General features: G+C 43.2%; 1 protein-coding gene across 11 annotated transcripts in view; it reads right to left on the bottom strand.

The window, feature by feature from the left end:
- The window catches only part of LOC104149619 (PDZ and LIM domain protein 5), a 141,944-nt gene that overhangs the window by 22,963 nt on the left and 95,926 nt on the right, over positions 1–23,055 (bottom strand). For all 11 annotated transcript variants that reach the window (XM_068941578.1, XM_068941572.1, XM_068941575.1 and 8 more), the window contains one exon: positions 4,912–5,096. In XM_068941578.1, coding sequence (XP_068797679.1) covers positions 4,912–5,096 — 185 coding nt within the window. The remainder of the gene's footprint in view (positions 1–4,911; positions 5,097–23,055) is intronic.

The raw sequence follows: 23,055 nt of genomic DNA, 5'->3' as shown, positions 1-23,055 counted from the left end.
GAACAGTAAAATAACTCACTGAGTACAATATTCTCCACCAAAGCTTCTCCCTCTGCTGGGTGAATAAGACATCATAGCTTCACATAAATTAAGTTTAAAGGCTAGCATTTATAATGGCCCTTGTTTAACGTACGGTAGCAGCCACAATTTGACTGACTTCAGCAACAGAAAGAATTAGCAGTACAGACAAGAGAAACCCACGGCAAATGCCTTCTTCCCAAAACGCTGTCCCGGCTGATTGCACCGCCGCATTGTGTGCACACCCCACGCATGAGATTTCCCGTGCCCCAGCGCTTCAACTCTGCATGCACCCAAAGTGCTACAGATCAAACTTTTTGGTTTTGTTTTGTGACATGCAGGGCTTATAGCCTGCTTATGCTCACGTCCAACTTCTTACCCGTGAACATAAGAGATAAGCGTGGGGAAGCCCTCAGGTTCCTTACCAACAAACAGTCCTGTAACAACAGGATTTTATTCCACAGAGAAACAAAACCTATGTTACCTTTGTGCTGGGTGACTAACATGTAGTAATTCCCTTTTAGGTAGGTATCAGCAGTCCTTGAAAAATAACAATAGTGGAACAGCTCTAAGTGGACAGCTTCTGCAGATGTTTTCAAAGAAGCACTTAAGTGCTTCAACCACCCTTCATGGAATTTTCCCACGGAGAGCAACCGAGTAAGTCCTAACATACAGAGCTGGATTTAACCTGACTGCATCACACCACCATTTTGGCAAGCTGCGAGCCCACCAGCATTGCCTCTAGAAGCATCTAGCCTGGCCCTTACCCTTCGCAGCGGCCACGGCTACCCACAGCGCTTTACGCTGTCCGCATAGAGCAACATGTGAAGTTTTGCTCCTAATGAGGCCACACAGAAGGTCTGGAGAACAAGGCTGGGAGATGAATAAACTGATTCATACAGATGTCGGAAACAGGGTTTTTTCACTAATCCTAGAGAGAAGAAACTGCATACGCTCTGGGGGAAGGCAGGAGCTTGCCGCCTGGGAGCACGCTGCACTCCCATACTCAGCACGGGTCACGGGTACCACGAAAGCATCCACGAGGGTCCTCCAGCAGCAAGTGAAGATGGTCCAACTCCAAGGGTGCCACCACTGCGAGGTCACCCGGACCGAGACTAACTGGTGTACTCACTGCCTCAAACATCCATCCCCAGGTGAGCTGGGACAGCCCATAATTTTATACTAGCTTTTTTTCCTCCGCACCTTTTTCTGTGCTAGATCACGAAACAGCGATCGCGCCTATGGTCTGACACCTCAAGAACTGCCACGAATTCTTCCGACACCTTTAGGCATCCCTGCACAACCTTGAAAACAAACAAAACCCCCCAAAGACCAAACAAAATGAACAAAAAATCCTCCCATACACGAAAAAACAAACCACCACCCTAATTATAGCATAAAGCATATTATCTGCTGGCCTATTTGAGAAAGAGAGATTCCAGCTAATAAGCTAAAAGATGCTTTCTGAGTGAACGAGTTACCTGTGTAGCTGGGCATCTTTATAAATAAATATCACTGGTAATACCATGCCATGCTATAAAACAGCAGACTACAGCTTCCCTAGACACAAACAAAATCCTGTGACACGTCTGCTTTGCTGCGGAAACAATCAGGTGTTACATACAATAGTCGGTAAAAGAGTGAGTGCTCCTAGAGCTACGCAACAGTGCTCCACATAAGTTTCTGCTATTAATAGCCTACCACTATGCATATGCACATTTATAGAAGATTATGGCCTCCTCCTGATTATTTGCTGAGACAGACTTCAGCAAGGAAACCAAGTAGTAGGCTCCAAGGTGGCGCGGGAGGGGTGGAGTTATTTGTTTAAAATTTTGTTGGGCCTACAAAGTCATTTTTTTTGGGGGGGGGGGGGCCTATGAAGCAATGGCTATTTTAATTTACAAAAAACTTTAATTCTGCTGTTTGTTTGCAGTCTATGAGCCTAGTGACTTAAAACCAAATGGACTCTGAAACGGTTGTAGCCTTTTTCCTGCTTCTGCAACATGTCGCTAATTTTAGCAAAACGCTCAGCCACTGACATGGTTTTACCTGTCAGAGAAAAACTGCTGATTTCAACCTTATTGTGTAAGCTTAGGCGCGGCGAAAGCTTGGGTATTTCTATTTTTGTAAAATCTATGTCTGAGAAAAAGACAGTCTCTGCTGCAATGCTGCTGTAAACCGCGCTTAGGCCCTTTCCAGCTGCTGGTTTTGCATTACTGACTTCTTGGATGACTTGGGTAACGCCTCCCATATAAAACCAGAGGTGAGCTTATGTCAGGTTTAAAGGGCAGATGTGCAGTGAAACCCATCGTGTAACTGCTAATCAAGCCTAAGACACCTTAGCAGCTGCTAGAATTTCAATCAAATTGTGAAATGCATATCCTTTTAACTAAGAAATCAGGTTACCGGCTAGGCTAGGTGCGTCCCTTCTTAACTCATCTTAACCCATATTAATTCCTGGGCGTCTAACAAAGTCCCGATTCACGCTGCCGCCTCACGAAACTTTGCATTTTCAACGCCTCCGCAAATCCAGCGCGAGACGCTGAAACGGGCAGCCGGGTTAAAAGGGCATTAGGTGGGACAGGCGGATACACACGCGTGGGGGGGATCACAGAAGGCTCCTTTCCTTAGCAAACCAAGCTAAGCACCAAAGCGCCTGTAGGCACCGGCCTTGCGTCCGCGTAGCATCCCAGGGTGACGTACGGGAGCGAGGAAACTGCCTTCCGCTACTTTTTTTTTGTTTTTTTGTTTTTTTCATTTCTGGCTCCTTGAATATTTCTGGAGAAGGGGGCGACTTCGCTTCTCCGGACACTGAGCGGACCTGAGGCTGCTCCCGGTTCTCCTAGCGCAATAAATCCCAGGGTCCCGAAAACGCCAACACTTCAACACAGCCTTCCCTTTCCAGTAAACAGCTACGTGAAAAACCGGGGCAAACGCCTGGAAAGCTCCAAGAGCAGCAAAATTATTTTAAACGTGCTGAAATTGCCCGTTTGAAATCGTTCACAACTTTCTAAACTGCTCTAGGACAAAACAACCGAAAATTCTCCGGCTGTTTCCCCCCTCGCCCGTTTGCTTTGTACCTCTAACGTGAAAAAAGCGGTTTTCACAAACTATCCAGAGCACAGGTACGGATTTCCAGAGGACTGTGGAATCAAGGGTGATTTCACCTGTCCCTTATGAATCTCTCCTTCACACCGCACTCGTCACCCCAAAACCCACTTCAGCATTAAACTTGTATTAAATACTATAGCGCAGCAGCAGGATTTAGCAAAGAAACACCCACGGACACACGAAAATGAGCATGGTACTTTTGAAACCTCAAGGTGACCGGGGGGGGGGGGGGGGGGGTTTCTGTGCGAGTGAAATCAGCCAGTCATTTGGTGGGGCAAGCAGAAATGACGCGGAGAAAGAGCAAAATCAAACGTGCTATACCGTCAGCATCACTCTTTTAAAAGCGTAATTATATTCCCACAAACAAACGTTGGCTTAAAAGTACGCTTGCTACCAAAAACCTAACTTTAGAAAGACAGAAGGGTTTTTTCCTTTTTTTTCCAATTTCAGCTAACTCAAAGAAGTAAAATAGCGCTAGAAATAAACCCGTCTAAGTAAGTCTTTGCTGCGTCAGTCACGTTCCTGCTGCCTTAAGAAGAGACTTGAGGTTTGAGAGTCCGGGCGCGACGTGAGAGCATATTGCCATCTTCAGGACCGCGGGCAGTACTACACGTCCAAAACAACATCCATCCGTCTGCTCCTACCGGCACTAACAGTAATCTAACCACGCGTTCCAAAGAGCCCGTTATAAAAACATATAGCACTAATACCACCTGTTTTTATCTTTAGTTTTACGCCAGGATCTTTGCGGTCTATTTTCTGGACTGCAAATACCTTTTAAGAGGGCAAAATCCTTAACGGCAGAACTCAAAAAACGCTATCTAGCAGCTCAGACCCTGTCAGAGGCCGAATGGAGGATATTCATCTCATTCTTCCAAGAGACGCTGCGGTGAAAACTTAATTAGTAATACAGATTTCCTGGATCCTCAGAAATTAATACTCAAGTTTAGTTCAGCGCCAAAGACGGATTCAATTTAAGAAACAAATTACATTAAAAGATTCTCTCAAATTACTGCACGTAACGTTACGAAAATACAGGTACACAGTTTCACATATTGCATTTCTTAATACGGATATAGTTATACCTAAGGCGCTTCTATTAAGAAAAAGGCATCGTCTCCAGATATAAGACGTTCTGGTGCTTGCATAACAGCGTAAGAATCACCAAACTACAGTCAAAGACAGCAACCACGTACATCGTCCTAGCAAGTACCAGCCTTTCAGTAATTCTTCACGCCACAAACCCACGCAATATTCTGGCATCTTTCGAGAACAAAACCTACAAACGCCAAATACGTAACCACCCTAAGCTTTCCCTATTTTTTTTTTTTTGTTTTTAAGCATATAAAATCTATTTCAGGGAAGACTGCTTGGACAGCACGCCCGTCTGTCTGCCCTGAAATTGGACAGATCATGATCCGTTTAACTTACAGCCAGGTGGGAAATGCCAGGTTGAAACCGTGAGGCATACACTCCACTGTTATATATGCCTTTAAGAGAAGGTCAGGGACACCACTTTTTTTTCCTTTCTTTTCTTTCTTTCTTTTTTTTTTTTTTTTTTTAAATAAGATCAGCTAAATCTATAAGGCTACCTACAAAAAAACTCTACTGGTTTACTAAAACCAAGTTGTGTTTTTCCTGTTTTCTAAACGCACCAGCTTGCAGTCAGAACACACAAGCGGTCATTTCAAGGCAGCTGTTTTTGCACCTACGGTCAAGGATATTTTAACAATCTATCCAAAGGTCTCAAAGCCAAAGAGGGAGAGACTCGGGGGAAGTTACCTGCTCGGTTCGAAGGCTGCCAGCCCGAGTACTTGGCAGCACTCTGGGGTCCGGCTGGCTTGACGGCTGCAGCAGATGCGGTGTTGGCCGGCGCAGGTCTAGCATCCGCGTTTTCTTGGCTCGCGGGCATGTTCCTCATCGAGGCGGCGGCAAAAGCAACGGGCTGGGTAGCCTCCAGGGAATCGCTGCTCAGAGACGAGAAGAGGAAAAAACAAAATGTGTTTCTCACTGGAACAAAGCCACATTGAAATAAACGCATTTGCGAAATGTAAAGTGACTTGCCATCACGATGGTGCAAGAGAGCTGTATTAACTACTGTCATCACCATTGCTGTCATCACCCTAAGATAATGTCATATAAAGCAAGGCAGGAGAAAGTCAGATAGAGCTCAAATCCTCTAGAATCTGTGTGTAAAGACTACCAAAATTAAATCCCACTGAAAAAAATTCTCTCTCTTACCTATTGCCCTCAAAAATGAACATTCAGAAGATACAATAGTAGCGATTCCACTTACATTTTTCATCTTTCCTTTTTTTTTTAATTTTAAAAGAACTGGGCGCTTGAATAACTCCTACTGAAAGTCAACACAGAAAATCAAATCCCTTCAGAACATCAATTCAAAAATTAAGTGCCGGCATGATATAGGTTAAAGCAAAACCCTTACTGTAAGCTCAATACGCTCCCAGGTGTTTTCAAATGAATACGTTTTTTCTTGGCAAGTGGGAAAACGTTCATATAGTCAGATTATACGGGTAGATCTTAACAAAAATGATCAATCTGAAAGTGACCTAATTAAATGCAATTTTCCATTATGGGCCACTGTTCCCACAAATGATTAAGTATATAGAAAGAGCTATAGCTTCTTTATTTGTTAAAGACCACGCACAATACTTTTATATTGCCTCTTTAGAGCAGTTTACAGCTGCTTGTATATTTTAAGGGTTAGTACAGTTCTTAAAGCTAGTTAAAAACACACACAACGGCAGTTTCACTTAATTAGAATTCACATTGAAGGTAAGTAGCCACTAATTAAATTGTCAGCAAGAAAATTCTTCATTTCTTATTTCCAAAGGCTGTTCAAGAATCACAAAGTCATCATAACAGGGAACGGGCATGCAGGACGACAGTATTTGTATAATGGATATTTGCCTCTGGAAAGCTGAAAACAAATATTTTCATTAAAAATCTTCACAGCAGAGGGGAGGAATCACTAATGAAGGTCATTTGTAAACTAAGAGGATCAGAAGAACAGGAAATAAACTCAGTCAACACCACTGCGAAATGCAACCAAAGCATATTTTGCGCAATCCGGAAAGCCACCGGCTGGCACCCTGGAAGCCATCTACCCTTCCCTCTGCGGGAGGAGGGCAGACCTACACCACTCGTGCGCTGGGCCTGTTTCCCCACAGCCATTCACAGAAGGACGGATGGTGCCAAGTGTGCACAGGAAAAGTCCTTGAGCATTTTTTTTTCACTTGGCAGTTTTTGCCCGTGCAGGGAAACACCACGTCTGGACAACACAGGCGAACTCGAACACGCCACAGAACTAGGTCAGAACACGGGCTCGTGACTCACCACCACCCGTGAAGCCGCTTTTAAAGTCTAGCCCCCCTTTACTACCTTTGTGTGCAACCATAAATAAGGAAATCCTGCTGACCCATCACCCATCAGCTGTCTTAACACAGAAAAGGCTACTTAACAACCAAAGTCAGATGCAAGACAAGCAAAAAAAAAAAAAAAAAAAAAAATTCCTCGTAAGGTCAGCGATGGCCACCGACTGGCGCGTCTCATGCCAATTTATAGCAGTTGTGAATCTGGCTGCTCAACAACATAAAAAAAGATCAACTTTCCAAGCGTAATCACCAAAGGCGGGACCTCTGCCTTAGAGTAACGCTCTTTCTGCAGGACACACACGTAGAAAACGGCTGAGGTCTGCCAGTGTCAAACAGCCCAGAATTAGCGCTACTAGTATTTTGTGATTCATTAGGCCATTACACAAGGATGATCCAGACAGCTGTTTTTTTAACTGTTAAGCCTCCGTTCTGCCTGGTAGAAAAAAAACCTGCCCTGGAAGTGCAACCCTAAGAGTGACGTTGATTTGCCTCTTACGTTGGACTTCCCTAAGCTAAAGTGAGCTTCACCTTGCAGACAGAAATCTGCTTTCCTCCTTCGTTTGCAACAGTTTTTAATTTAGTCAAACACGGGATGCAAAGTCTTTTTCTTTTGACAATGTTTCTAGGGTCACATAAGATCATATTTGTCTAGTAAGCAAGGATCTTAAAAAAAAAAAAAAAAAAAAAAAGAGTAAACTAGATTTATTACCTAGAGAATCCATGCTCTGAAGAGAGAAACATAATCTATTCACCCTTCTTGAATTTCCACATAAGGAAGAGAGCCCAACCTACTTTTCAGCATGCGTATTAGAGGACCGAACAAGGAATGATGATCAACTCTATATATTTATCGAGTTCCATAAAGCAGCTTTCTCAGACTTCCCAAACAACATTGGAAGGTCAGGGGCAGTACATTTCTGTGTCAAAATACGGGGTACTGCTATTAGTATCAAGCTCACCTTTTAACCCTGGTTTTAACCTTTTAACTATGTTTCATTAACTCTAAAATGAAAGATCCTTCCTCTGCCTGATGAATACTTACAGGAAAAAAAAAATCAATCATGTAAAAGAAAGTTTTCCATGATCAAAACTGATGAATGCTATTACAGTAAAGGATGTTCTAAATCTAGGATAGAAGAATACCTGGTTCCTATTTAAAAAATAATAAAAAGATATACGATGTTTCCTAGTAATAACGAAGAGGCATATCCATTTTAAGGAACATGATACTGCTTGGAAGGCGTGAATGTTTTACTCTCAGTTTTAGGGCAAGTGGTTTCAGCACTGCAAGGAGCGATGTTGCAACATGAGTCTTACTGACCATGAATCTGGTGTCCTGAAAACCTACTACACGTTTAATTAATAAGTTATGGAAAGACTAGTCCGAATTATTCTGGAAATGGGTTGCAATGAAAACAGATTGCAAGAACAGCCAAAGAAAGCAGGCACGCAAACAAGCAAGAGATCAGTATCTGAGCATTAACTTCTGGATCTCTCTAACGAACACCAGTGAGCAGATGACGTCCTCTCCTGAGTTTCCATAACTCCTCTGGCACAGGGGAGCTCTCCACCATCAGAGTAAGTCCGTTTACCCCAAATTCATGTGTACCACGACAAGGGAAATCCTTCCGAAAGTAAAATCTATGTAAAGGTTTTGACACGTTTCCTTATCTCCCGCCAAAAATCAGAGAGAACAGGACACGTGGCTTGCGGTTATAGATACCTTTACCTCCCTCCCTCCTTTAATGGAAACTACAGCACAGAGCTAATATGCACGTTTTAAACTATGTCTCTTATTTTCATCAGCAAAAGGAGAAGCTGTGGTCCTAAATGAAATGCAGCTTTCAAACATGTAGCTTCTGACATTGCTGAAATGGTAACGAGGGACAAATCTCACATCTGTTACTGAACAGGATCTAGAGGCTTGGGTGGGTGATGACAAAATATTTTCACGCAAGTCCAAAATACCTGCGTATCTGTCTGCAAACATGAGAGTATTTGGCTAAAAGGTCTCCGGAGTACAGATGATGTTTAAACTCCCATTTGCTGTCCAGAAGCACTGCCCGAATCAGAAACAGTTTCCTCGTGCTTTGAGCAAGCTTGGTGACAGGGGAGATCGTGCAATGCCTACGACGCTGTCTGCTAATGCCGCCTTCTTACGGCCAGGCGTTCTGTGCAGTTAAGAACACTAAATCTTTTAAGGTAAAAACAAGACCCCCAAAAAACTCAACAACAACAAAACTGAAAAAAAAGACGCGAGCAAATCATTCTTCCTAGTCTCCGGCACATCTAAGTGGACTATGATAACCTCGATTCAGCGTTAGGTCTTCTAAAACCAAAGCAGTCTAAGGAACGAGGGCGACTTCCCTTGTATTAAACGTTACCGCCTATGGGCTGTCTATTAATCCCAAGCAGGCCTTGATCTTACAGCAGAAACCTGAACAAACACTTATTTTATATATAGACAGCGTTTGATACAGTGCTGAGTAAAGAGCTTTTCGAGGCGTTTGCATTAGAGAAACTTTGCGACGCCGGTGTCGGGAAAGAACGACTTGCGCCGCTCTAAGGCCGAGCAAACCGCTATGCAGGTGCTTCGCCAGAGTTGCACTGCAAGACACCAGTACAGCAGAGATGCAACCCGAGGCTCAAACCTCCATCTCTTGTTTTAAGCTGTAGAACTGGGGAAATAATACGCATTTTTGCCAGGGCTATCTGGAGCAACAAGAGAGGAAGAGCAGACAAGAAACACTAAGTGCTGACCTTGTTCCCACCCCGACTGCAAACCTGTGGTCTCACGCTTTTTTTTTTTTTTTTTTTAAAGCAGGGTTTACATGTTGTATTAACCTAAGAGTGTACCTGTAACTTCCAAGAAAAAAAAAAAAAGGGCAGAATAAAACAATAAAAAGAAAGAGCAGAGAAAAAGTAGAGTGGGTGGAGGTTTTTCCGCACTGAGTTACAGTAAGGGCATACGTAATCCTTACATAAGCAGTGGTCTAAACCGGACCAATTCAAAGCCTCCTTCAGGAAAAAAAGCAAATGCATTGTCTGAGTCAACAGCAGGGTTTATCTCACAAGGCCAGACTGTCCTCTTTAGGTAATTGTACGGGGTATAACATCAGGTATGTGAAGCGAAAGCCACGTCCACATCCATTCCTGCTAGCGCCTCCCAAAATCTCAGCGTTTTTGCCATATGGTTTAATTTTAGGGAAGAGCGCCAATTCTTGGAAACGCAAGATATTAAATACATCATTCCCTTTGCTTCCTATACTTCGTTTGTTCAAGAACACAAAGCCCCATAAGCTTAATGCTGTCTCCGTTGCCCACGGGGCGACAGGAAGGGAGCACTGAGCTTAGAGAAAGATCGCAGGGCTCCGCTACACCACCAAACAAAAAAGGCCCGTTTCTGAGGAGCCCGGCAGGGGAAGAAAACCTGTGGACGTTCAACACCACTTCAGGCCAGTTAATAACAGATATTACATTAGTCAGAAAGGGGCCAAGTTTTCTGGCAGCTGCCCAGCCTGGAGAAGTTTGAGACGTTTTTGGAACAGAGGCTGGGAAGGGAAAGGAATAAAATGGAAATATTTGCAGAGCAGTTCTGCTGCAGAACAAGATGCAAATCCCGATTTTGTTGTAGCCACAACCACCTTCACGTTTTCCAGAGGTAACGCAAACAGGCCTAGGTTACCTTTTCATGAAACGTATTTAAGATGGAGCTGGAAAACACAAAAACCAAAGCTGTTCAAGCTTATTTTTGTCCCAGATGGATTTTTATTTGTCAGGTTATTCTACTATACAACCTTGTTCTTTCTCCTCTTTGGGTAAGGGATGTAAGATTTCAACTCTACATCCTTACCAACTATCATGTTCCGGGGTAAAGTGAGCTGCTATTTAAAACAGTGATTTTTCAGCGCTAGATTTGTGCACATATTACAATATGTCATCGGATTATCAGTAATGAAAGACATTTAATATCGAGTTTCTCACACTGATTGAGGTATTTCCCTCAAATCTGCTATACTTTTCTTTCTCTGAAATAATTGACCGTTTTTGCCAGGCTTATGTTGTCCTTCAATAAGAATGTGTACTTATTGACATTACCTTGTAAGCACAATTAGTTTTCTCTTATCTCTATTTTTCCTACATGTTTCTTGACCCATACAATGAAGCTGTGCTCCTTTTTTCAGTAGGAGCTTCATTCCTCTGGCTCCATCTACCTGCCATCAACCCCCTTTTTCTTCATCTACGCTGGCAGTACAGGCTGGTAATAAGGAAAACCAAAATCATCGTCCTGACGTGTTGAACGATATCTTCAGATAAGCACCAGGGCTTTTTGAAAAAAACTTCAAAAAAAAAAAGTTTATATGCAACACACTCACAAGTTTTAGGTCACGTCCTACCTGGGACATTTTTCTCCACTGACTATCAGTGTGAAAATCCCGTTTCCTGTGCCACCTTCCAGCAAAGCCCGGAAGCAGCGATCTGAACCAAGATAACCTGGGTACCGCAACTCTTGAAAAGGAGTTTTGTTTCAAAAAAATTTGGAAGCAACATCAGGAAAAGTAATAATCCGTGGATGTTTATTTCAAGCCTTTCAACCTGGACCCTGATACCAATACCAATATGAAAGGTCTCCCCAGCCCGTCTCTTCAGCTGTCAGTCAGAAGAGTAAAACTGAGAAAAAACTCCAAATTGCTCTCTAACTACGGAGGGGGGGTGGAGAAAGCTCTCCATCGCTTGCTGCCTTTCTCAAAGGGTCAATCCCAAGGATCGAGTCAGCCTGGCAAGTGCTTGCACCTCCAAGAGCAAACCTTCAAAAGCAAGGAAGCTGCTCCCTGCATCATGAGCAGAAGACGGACAAACGCAAACCCAGCAGCGAGAACGGGTTTATACTGCTGTAACGATCTCGCTCCGTTTGCGGCTTGGGCCATAAATGCTGTGCACACCAGGGAGCGAGGAAAGAGAGAAAAAGGCAGTCGGATTTCAGCTGGAATTGAAGGGAAGGCAGAAAATGGACTGCAAGCCCAGCAGCTCCCCCCACCACTGTTGGCTCTACTGAAGCATCGGCAAATAAACACCACAGATAAAGCAGAAAACGTGGATGGCAGCACGTCCCGGACTTCACCTGTGGTGCGCAGGGACCAGGATCCCTCGAGAGGTTTTCTCTTTCGAGAAGGCACAGAAGACGTTTCCTGCAAGTACCGTTCAATGGCAGAAAGCACATTCGTGTTTAAGGTTTTATTGCATTGTTATAAATCTGTTAACATTTGTTTCCTTTTAGAGTAGGCATGCTGCAATACTGAACATTTCAATATAAGCTAAGAATATCTGCCCGTGTCTCATAATCACTGTTTCCCCCACCAAAGTTAGGGCTGCTTTAGCGTTTTCTAGTGACGGAGGTCATGCTAGAAGCCACGAAACAGGAGCAGATTTACTCTAGCACAGCTTAGCAGCTACTGCCCTCCAAAATACCAGAGGAGATTTCTGCCTTTGAGGATGAAGTCAAGCACACGAACCCGGCTTTTCACAGCAGCTCGTGTTAACATAGCTGTGGTCAGGAAACGGGAACAAAACGTCCTGGTGCACTGAACAGGATCAGCCCGTGAACAAAGGGCCGAGACAGCAAATTATTTTTAAAGTATTTGCTTGCTGCACCGCGTGCCAGTTATTTGATTTTATATATTACAAGCGAGCTTTGAAAGCGAGGAGCCCTTTGTTCCCGAAGCACCCTCTCCCAGCGCAACACGCGGCTGGCTTGCTCATGCAACTGTTGCAAATCATTCATCCGGAGCAAGAGGTTTCACGCCAGAATATGCTGTTTCGGCTCCAGGCTGTTAATTAGGGTGACAGCGGCTCCCTCGGAGGGACGTCACCCCCGAAACTCCGGCTTACGACGCGGTGAACCGGCACAAAGAGCAGCGGCAGGACCCCGAGTGCGAATTAGAGGTGAAACGAGCAGGATTTGGGACGGGTGACATCACGCCAAAGACCACAACGGGCAGAGAAGGTGCAGGCAACGCAACCAACGCCGGCAGAGACGCCGGTTTCTCGCTAGCTTTCCGTGCCAGGCATGTGTCATGCTCAGACAATACCTCTGATTTTTTGGCAACTCCAGAACACTTGTGGATTTCCTGGCGGGCCGGATAGCCTGGAGAGGAGGTTTAGTGACAGGGGTGATGAGCAGGGCATCCAAGAGCGAGCGGTAGGCGCTAGGTTCGGAGAGTCTAACAGGCATTGAAAAAGACCACATGAATAAACCCGTCCACCAAGCAGAGTTCATTTTCCCTGGACCAACTAAAAACCCAAATAAATGAGAAGCCTCAAATTTCTGTAACGGTATGGAGAAACTGAACCTGGACTGACTGACTTAGGAAACAATTACAAATTATCTAGAAAAAGCAATGCAATAAGGATTTGGATGCAACTGTCTGTAGTTATTGCCTTTGGCACCCAAAAGTTCCTTAAAAACACACGTCACCCATGAAACTTTACTGTTATTTTCTTAGTTTACTAGAAGGTAACATGGATATTGTGAGGCTCAAGAAGTACAATTATTCACCAAGGGTCAGGGCAGCAGTCTGCAACCAAGCTAAAAACAGGACGTGGGGAGCCTCGGACATACTCTCACCACTTGCCCACCATGTTACTGTGAAAGAGCTGGTTTTGCAGTTCTGCAAGACAGCAATTACTTTTGTAGCACCTTCAGTTTTCTTAAATCAAGCTTTAAAACATTCTTTTTAACGTTGATGCTACCTGGCCCGGATAGCAACGGCAGCAGACACGGCGGCAGCAGCCATGCTCTTAATTTTTGACCTCTGCTTGAATGGAGAAAAAGCAGGAACAGGAGCTGGAGCCGATCTGGGTAGACTTTCCAAGGGATTTCCCAGCAGCACTTTCCTAGCACACACGCTTGGATCCAACAGAGGAGAAAACAGAGAAAGCAGAGGAGCTTGAGAGAAGAAGAGGACAACACGGGGCTGCATGGACCACTGCAAACCTATGCTACTGCAGGGGCCCAACCTCGCACAGGAGTCACTGAAAAGGGCAACGTATTCGCCACTAGAATACTAATGCAGAAAACAGCATTTTTACATAGTCACTTTCACAATGGCCAGCCCAAAACCCAGGCTGTATTTTAAAATTTCAATATTATCCACAGAATTGCTTTGCATTCTTTACAGTCATTTCAGAAATGAACACAACGTTCAAAACACTTCATTTTGTCCAACAACTACACTTCTCGCCACTTCCTGGATTTAAACACAAAAATACAGCCTGAAAATCTTGCTTATACTGAGCAGCCTGCCATAGATATACCATAAAAGATTTACCTTGTATGACTCACGGATGATTTAGATTGACAGCTTGATATTTTAGTGAAAGAATTTGTTTCATAAGTAGGCAGAGATGCATCATGCCTGCCCAAAAAGCAGCAAGAGAAGAAAAGTCATTAATCAAACACTTACTATACCCGCTGGCAACACTAAATAAAGCTCAGGAGGAGTTCATTTAAAGGTTTTTTTTAAAAGCCCTTTCTTACCCATAAAAAAGAGCAGGTATAGGCTTACTGTTCCTGATTATTAACTACTAGCATGCCAATCTGCATTTGGAAAGGCTGGACAACTCACCCCCATTAAAACAAAGCAAACGCAGACAAACAAATCCCCCCCTCCTCCTGCAGCCCGTGTCCATTCCCCCAGGGCTTTCTTTTCTTCTTCTTCTGCCCCTTTTTTTGAGGAGGGAAAAAGAAAAGGTATCTCTGACTATTGGTAAACCATACACTTTGGTAAGAATAAATTAACATCCCGTCACGACACAAGTTAACGTTTATATTCTGCTCAAAGAACTTCAGATTATCGGTAACTCCAAAATGCATGTTTTGTAGCAAGGGTGACTAACCCTCGACTGCCAGGTGAATAAAACATATAACATATGTATAGTATCCAAGAACCATGCATTACGCACAGCGTGCTGCATCTTTCCCCCAAAACTGTCTCACTCCCCTCTCCTTCCGCACCTTCACGCAATGCTTTCACCCCATCTCACCAACTGCCTGAAGAGAAGTCCCCTGCCTAGCAAATCTCCTGCCTATGACTTTGGGTTCTCCACTTCCACAGCATCTTGACTTCTGAACTACTGCTCTAACTTTTCTCTGGTATCCACTCTAATTTCTAATTGCTATGCTCATTTCTAGAGCTTCGTGAGGGAGATGCCCAAGGGCCACTCCAGCTTCACAGCATCAGTATCGAAGGTGGAGGGAAAAACAGAAAAACAACTATGTAAAATTAGAGCTTTGATCGTGCTTTTCCATGCGGCTGGTTTCCGCGTACCTGTGGGGCTCAGGAGGCCCCAGGAGGGGGGCTTCCACCGGCTGGGCTGCCAGAGGCGGTGGCGGGGTGGCAGCCGCGGGCAGGGACGGCTCTGGAGCCTGCGTGGCCACTGTGCACGTAGCCGAGGGACGACTGTCGCCGTCAGCGCCTGGAGCAGCCAGCACCACAGTGACTTTCCTGGTTGATGGCAGTTTGAGGAGAAGTAGTTATAATGAGACAACATATACGGAGGAAATTTCTCACGTGATTAAAAACAGCAAACGGCAACGGAGCCCCTGTTTCTGGTTGGCGTTCTTGCATCTTTGGTAAAGAGAGTTCGTGAGGCACGTGGGAGGACTTTCATTTTCTGCTCTACGAACCGAATAGTCATCCCCCAAGAACCAGACCGTGCCGGAAACGTGTCTTTGGGGCACTGTAACAGCTGAAGTTTCACAGCTTAGAACCAGCCTTGCTTAACCATGAAGACAAAGTATTTGGATAAGGTAAGCGTAGCTTTTCTAAAAATACGCAATATACTTGAACCAGAGCACGACCAGTACACGAGAAACTCTACCTAGTGTGAGTAGATGGCACCTTAGACACTGTGGCTACTTGGCTGCAGGTGTTTAAAACCTGAACAGTTGCCGGGGGATGAGGTGCACACTTGGGTAAGGCCTCCAAAGGATGCTCAAACAAAAGTTTTCTGAAGTAAAAGAAAGCAGAGTGACAAGTAGCATTCACCAAAGACAAAGCAGTATTTTCACCCAGATTTTATTTCCTCTCGCTTGCAACCAAATCAAGACAACCATAAAAGTTCAGACAGTTTTGGTTCGGTCAGCCAGAGACCTCTACTTCTCCCCAGCCTGACACTCGTTTCCCCTTTTAAATGGGTGATTCCCGACTTTACAAGGTTCCCGTTCAGAGACGATGACAGATGATGGACTTTTTTTTTTTTTTTTTTTAAATGAAATTTGACACAGATGTGTCCAACCTGGCAAAAAGCAGAGCTGGCTGACTTTTAAGTACAGCAGCAGCGACAGTAATTCATTGCTCCCGTCTCCTGAACCACCGCTCCAGCAGCAAATCAGGGGCGTGTTGAGATCCTGCCCTTTTCTGGAGCTGCCTTCAATTGCCCAAAGATTTCACAAAGACATTGGATAAGCCATAAAAGGGGCTTGGGGGGCGGGGAGAAAGGGTCACAGCAGGTATGGAGATTACTGTTTCGGCAGGAATATTGTTGGCTGTTTTCTAATCAGAAGGCATACATCAAAATTCACAATTAGTGCCTAATACTTGTAGGCATTACTAACTTGTATACTTTTGGGCGTATACTTATTAGATACTTGTTGTATACTTAAAACCTATAGGCAATACATTCTGTATGTATATGTGTGCATATACACACACACAATATATACTACATAGGCAATACTAACTGGTTGCATTTATGACTACGGGGAATAATTCCATTAATGGCAGGATAAACGTAAGCCTGCAAAACTGTGAAAAGCACGTATGTAAGAGAGCAATCTAAAGAAACTTGCTGGCACTGCATCTGCTTTATATTAGTTTTATTTCTCAGGAAGTGCCAGATTCTGCGGTTTACACAGTCTAAAGCTGCCAGGATGACTATTGAAGGTGACTTTTTGCAACTTTCTGGAAAGGTTATAATTACTCCTAAATATTTTAGCAGTGTTACGCTTATAGGATGATATGCCATATATGAAATTGAGTAAAAATGCACTATAAATTATAGTAATTGGGTATATTGCCATACGATCCATTTTGACTTTCATTAAAGAAGTAAAACTGCAATTAAAAAAAAAACCATTATGCTTTATATTATGAAGTCTGCCTTACAAGCAGTGAACCTAGCTTTAATCTAGTAATCAAATCCAGATCCTTCATACGTTTCACAGCAAGTTCTTTCTCCTTCTTGGTGGTTCAGTAGTGGGTGGTACAAATCACAGAGCTTTGGCCAAGGAACGATGGAGCCCATTAGGAAAATAAAGATCTGTGCCAATCATGGACAACAAACGCAAGGTGCTAGCGGCAAAATCAAGTCTACTGACCTTCGGATGGCCCCTTTTCGCACGTACAACACGGCACCCAGCAATTACTCAATGCCGATAGTTGTCCTTTTAAAAACGGATGACTTCTGGAGATCAGCTTTGGGTGTATTCCCCACGCAAAAAGCGTTGAAAAGTAGCAATATGGGCTCAGTATCAAAACAAACACCAGACATAGTTTATATATCTATAATGATAGATCACCTCTTCTTTAAGGAGAGAATCAAATCTGTGCAACACTGTCAAGGTATTTACGTTCTCCTTCCCACACTCAACGTTAAACCTTCCTTCCTACAGCTCTGCAGAAGCTGCTCACGTTTCTGCCCTTCTTGGGTATGAACTACTCATCTTCTTTTTTTTTAAGCTATTTGTATAAATTCTTTGGCTTTCACCTTTTAAGTTATAGCTACTATAATTTTGCCTCAAATAACTATCTTAACCACTGGACCAGTTTATCAGCATACCAGTCTCCTCTTTAATACCATACGCAGTATTTGAAGCGAATTAGTACTGGAAGGAAGAAAAACCCATATTGCCTCAATGCCCTAATGCTGCCTGTACATGCTGCGGTGAGAAACAAGTTGTATCACATGTAATACATGGGGATGCTACTTCTAACAAGGGTTCCCATCATTACTGTAGTTATCTGCTTAAAAAAAAAAATATATATATATATTATATATATATAAAATAAATTCTCAAGTTTCAAATGCTAGTAACAATCTTTGTATCAAGACAGCACCCACTGAGGGGACACATTTTGAAATAACCGTGTTGCCTTAAACAGAAGGAACATGAACAACTGATCAAAGGAAAGTATCATCTCACAGATATTACAACACAACACACTAGCTCCCCTGCAGTCCTTTTTATCTAAACTCAGAACAATTTCCAAAGGCAATATCTGTCGTTATTTCTTTTATAAAAACCTGGTCACCTACGGCTCTCTCCAGAGGCACGGGGACTATCTGCATGCACATCCTGATCCCCTCCAAGGAGTGTTTCTCACAGTGTACGGTCAACAAATAAAAATGTTGGTATGAACCTTTCTTGTGTTCAAAGTATATTTAACTTAGGACAAAAAAATGATTCACGTTTTGACTTCTGTTTAAAGCCGTTCCCTCACCACAAAACTTTGAAAAATTTGGGGAAAAAAATAATTTAGGAAGGAGATCATGCTGAAATATTTCTGTATTTCAAGAACATAGCCAAAGGCCAGAATTTGTTTATTTTATTTTGTAAGAGCGTTAATAAGGCAATCAAACACCATTAGTTGACTTTTTTTCTGTGAAGGAGAATACACGTATGAGTGTTTGATATGACAACAGGAGACTGGGCAAAAAAGACAAAAGAAATCCATCTCAACCCAAGATCCCTCTGCACATCTGTAATATAAGCGATATACAAAAGCCATTCTGGAAATAACCTACCACAAAAGCCTTCCCTCCTTCAAATAAATTCCCACCTTTTCCATCCATTTTTAAAGGACTATAGAGAAGAAAAAGAAAACTAAAAAAAGATGAAACTGAGACAAAGCAACAGTATTTTAATTTCCAGATTAAACAAGAGCATCAAACTTCAAGCCAGATGGTCAGGGGAAAAAACAACAAAAAAGTTGCTACTCTTTGCCAATATGAACACAGACATTTAACCAGCTGAAGAAAATTTGCAAAAATATCCCTAATTGCAACTGTTCAATACATAACAGAGATATGGGTACTAGCATCTCAGCTGTATTATCAGCCCTTGCTCATATAAATTTTGCGATTGCTCTGCTAAGGTAATTGGTCTACTATGCATCCCGAAGGGAATGTGGCGATGCTTTTGGGATTCCCCCTAGCTCATTTCAAAGTTGCTCTCTTGCTAGGTTAATTTTGCCCAATAACAAACTTAGAACCACAGGTCCCGAGCGCGAATAGATTTAAATTTCCTCTTCCTGGACACAGAGCTAGGATTTAGAAAGAATTCCTCGCCACTCAGCACACAGTATTTGCAGCAGTATCAGCAAGGCAGCTGCAGCCCAGTATGTGTCATAGTACTGGAGTTTCCCTAGAAGACATGAAAATCATTTACTGAACTAATATTTTATTCCTTTTCCATCTCTTGTTTTCTACATTAGAAAGAGTATTGCCATACACCTTTTGGTAGGTATTTTTCTTCTTTTGTGACTCATAACCTCTCATCCCATCTGCTTCCTGAGATACATGAGAACATGCTGCTGAAACCGTCACGACCAAGTCTGTTCTGTGGGGGGACCAAAGGTTACCGTGAAATCAGTGGTCTGCTGCCCAAGCAGACCTCTGCCACCACCAGCATCCCTTCCCGACCGCCCTCGCGTCCTCCCTCCCTGAGTGTCAAGGGAGCCTTCAAAAGACATTGCAGCAAAATAAATCAGACTGGAAACTGGAAAGCTCCAAGGGGACGAATACGTATTTTGTTGCGAGGGTCCACCTCATTTCTCTAGACTGACCGCTACCTTAAAGGGGAAGCTCTCACACTCAGATCTTGTTATTGGATTCCTAGCTGTGGGAAGCACATACGAGTATGGGTAAAAGTATACCCTGTATGTTTATCTTTTTACAGAAATGCATCTCTGCCTGGAGGCCTAGCTGGACCACAGATTTTCATTTAATTCTCTCACAGCGGCCCACAGGCTGCAGCGTTGTAGGTATAGAGCTGTGGAGGCTGCAAGCTCCTTCTGTTGTCAGCCTCCTGGAAGCAACATCTCTAGCTTTATTCTGAAATCGCATGGTGACAAAAATAATCCTATGAATGCTGAGTGCTTGTTTTTGAAGTATTTAAAAAGCTGCTACAAGAAGTTGATGCTACAATAAGTTATTAAATAAATAAACTTTCCTCCAAGAGCCCTGGGGTCACTACAGAAAATGCAAGGGCTATTTCCTGGTCTTTAAGGATGGGCTACCACGAAAATATTGAAAAGGGAAAAACCGAAATGTTACCATTAACTGGTGCAAAATCTATTTTGTTTGAGTGTCAACAAAATCCTGAAGCGCTATGCTTCTGAAAGACGACTTCATCCCTCCAAGTGAAGGAAATGTTCCCATACTCTCACCTAACCGCAAGTAGAAAATGGAGCACTGTATTCTTCACTGGCCGCTGGTCAACAGCCAACTATTGGCATGATACACATCTTTCAAAACAGCAATAGATCCTGTAAAATCTAGGGACTGAACTTTACTGGCAAAAATCAAACGCGCATTTTCAACAGTGGGCACAGTGAAATGACTTGCTCAGTCATGCAGAAACCTTATTTTTCCAATTTGTATTTCACTTGCTGCTATAACCCTGTCGGACACCAAGAGCACGCAAATGTACCCTACGGCCAAGCAGAGCCAGAGGTGTGAACAGCTCCATCAGCTGTGAAACAAAACAAGGGTCCCTATTTGTTACCAAGTTCCACCGCTAAAAGGCAGAAATTCTCCCAGAGAAGTGTTCTTACTAGACATACCCTTGTGTTATGTTACAGGGATGGAGATCTATCTAAGGACTGAACCTCCCTCACGGTGGCTAGCAAACCCCCGCATCACCTACTACTCTGACACCGTCCCTGGGCCTATTCCCAGCCGGCTAGCATCTTGCGACAAGGGTGAACTGATCCAAGACCAGCTACTCAAAAGAAAGATGTTTTAATAAAGCCAGCTGGGTCACTGTAAAATCAGCTGTGTCAGAGGGAGAGTCCCTGAAAGAGGGAGAGTCCCTGAAAGTGAATTTTGCTGTTTAAAAAAGCAAAGAGCACGCCAATAATCTACTGGATGAGCCCTATCCGTGGAGGTAAAAAGAGGGAAAAACACCTTATGCTACCTCATTAATCACATCACAGATAAAAAACATATCTAACCGGAGAGACTTCTCTCCTGACGTAGTACTCTCCTGACACTGCAATTGCAAACGGTCCTGTCATGCCCTGCCAACAGCAAGGGCAATGAAACGGCAGGAGCTCCCTCGGTGCTACGCCCTTCATCTTCTGGCCCAAGAGGAGACAGAGACCAAGTGAAAAGAATATTTAACCCTTAACAAATCTTCTTTTGAGCAGTAGCTAAATCTTCTTTTAAGTAGTAGCTTTGTTTAGTGTTTGGGATTTTGTTTTTGCTTCCAGGTAGCTAGTGTTCGTTGCATACACAAACTCCTAAACTATGAAACACAACCTATCAGAAAATGTTATCTATCTTCATCAACAGTGCCCCAAAAAATCCAAATTATTGTCACCATCTTATACCCAAAGATGACCTCCAAATCATCAAAAATTTGTTAAGAAAAGTGCCAGTGAAGCTATCCAAGGCCAAAGACAGGAAATTTGCCAGATGATCCTCTACTTTTCTTCCACTGCACAATAGCACAGCAGAGTGTTTTATCACAATCATCCATTTTTTTTATTTTAAGGGCCATTTTCCATATGTTGAAATAATCTGAATTTAATTTTTGAGGTAAGACCATGAAATGTTACACCACGAGGAGATCCCCTATGTATCAATGCATATTAATATTTTGCCTCATTTTAACTGGACTCCATGAAACCGTTCATTGATATGTTCAGCTTTACTTCTTCTCCCATCCACCACGTCTGCAAAGAGCCCTAACCAACAGCAGATCAGCAAAGTTCGTCTTCAGCGAGTGATGGACAACCCTCTCTCCTGCAAGACAACCAAGTCTAAGACAGACCAACATAGAGTGAGATGGTCATTAAATTGCCACTGCCTCCGAATGATTTACCTCCCAGGAGCTGTGGAGACAAGGTGCTCAGGAAGCCTGGGAGAGGGAGCACTGACGGGTGAGGGTGCTGCTCCTGGTGAAACAGCTGCTGCAGGCTCCGGTCTAGCACCCACGGCATTGCATTCACAGCGACAAAATCACACCGACACGCACACACACACACACACACAGAAAAAGGGTTTTAAATCCATACTGAAATAGTATGCTGAACAGGAAAAAGTCTACACAAAAGTATTAGTACCTTGAAAGAAAACTGAAGTTTACAGTGAAACGGAAAGGAAGGTAAGGCGAGGTGCAACAGGCTTGAGACCTGCCATGCTTTTAGTGGAAGTTGAGAAGCATCCTGCTGCTTATAAACTCAGAAATAGCCAAACAGTGTATTTACAGAGATTAAAACATATATGTTGTATTACATTATACGGTGGAAAACTTTCAGGAAATACTAGATAAGAACCAGCCACAACCGGTGGTGGGATTAATTCCCAAAGTTTTATATACTCTTTGCTGTGGGTTCTTTAGAGTGTTAGTTTTGTGAGGGTTAGAGTATGTACTGCTTATTATTTCTTTCCATCTCCCGCCGTTTGCTCAGCCGTGACAAGAAAAACCTAGAAAACGTTGGAATAAAAGCCCTCTACTTCAAGAGGAACACATATCAGACATCTCACAGCAATGTGCAAAAGCAAAGTGCAAGGTACAGAGGAATCACAACCACAAGCTACGTGAGTAGGATTTCACTGTCTTTCATTAGCATGCAGGATGAAGTATCTTAATTAAAGTAGGTAGCCTCAGAGTGCTGCAATTATTGAACAGAGTTAGGAACGACCACGAAGCCGACCTTATAGGTGGTAAAGGTGTTGATGGCAATTCTGATGCAGGTGGCATCTCAAAAGTCTGAGTAGCTACAGTGGTTTTATTCAGATTAACAGGGGACTCCTCGGCTCCTGTTCCATTGGGCAGATCTGCAGGTGTGCTTTACAAATATTTATGATGTGGAGGGGGAAAAAAAAAAGTCACATGATTTATGATACAGGTTGTTCCAGGACAGAGCGAGAGCAGGACAAACATTTCCTAGTGGCAACAGATTAGGTGAACTCTAAATCTGGAAAATCCAGACACAGCCTCACTCAAGACAATTAGCTGATTCTACGTTTCTAAGACCAAAACTAAATCAGTACTTGGTGGTTGGGTCAAAATGAGATGGTAAGAAGTGTTCAACATCAGAAACATGCTTGGAAATTGACTGTTGTGGAATTATAACTAAATCGGTTACTAAAGCACGTAAATAAACTTTACATAACAGCTAGACTTTGCCTTTTTAAGCTTTAAGTAACTTGTTTAAGAGCTACAATTTACACATTTGGTTTCAGGAAGAGCTTTCTATTTCAGTTTGCTCTCTTTCCAGCTGCTGAAGAAACATCTGTTCAT

The sequence above is a fragment of the Struthio camelus genome, chromosome 4 (assembly GCF_040807025.1).
Source record: "Struthio camelus isolate bStrCam1 chromosome 4, bStrCam1.hap1, whole genome shotgun sequence".
Lineage (NCBI taxonomy): Eukaryota > Metazoa > Chordata > Aves > Struthioniformes > Struthionidae > Struthio > Struthio camelus.
Note: the sequence above shows the minus strand (reverse complement) of the source record. Positions and strands in the feature narration are given on the sequence as shown.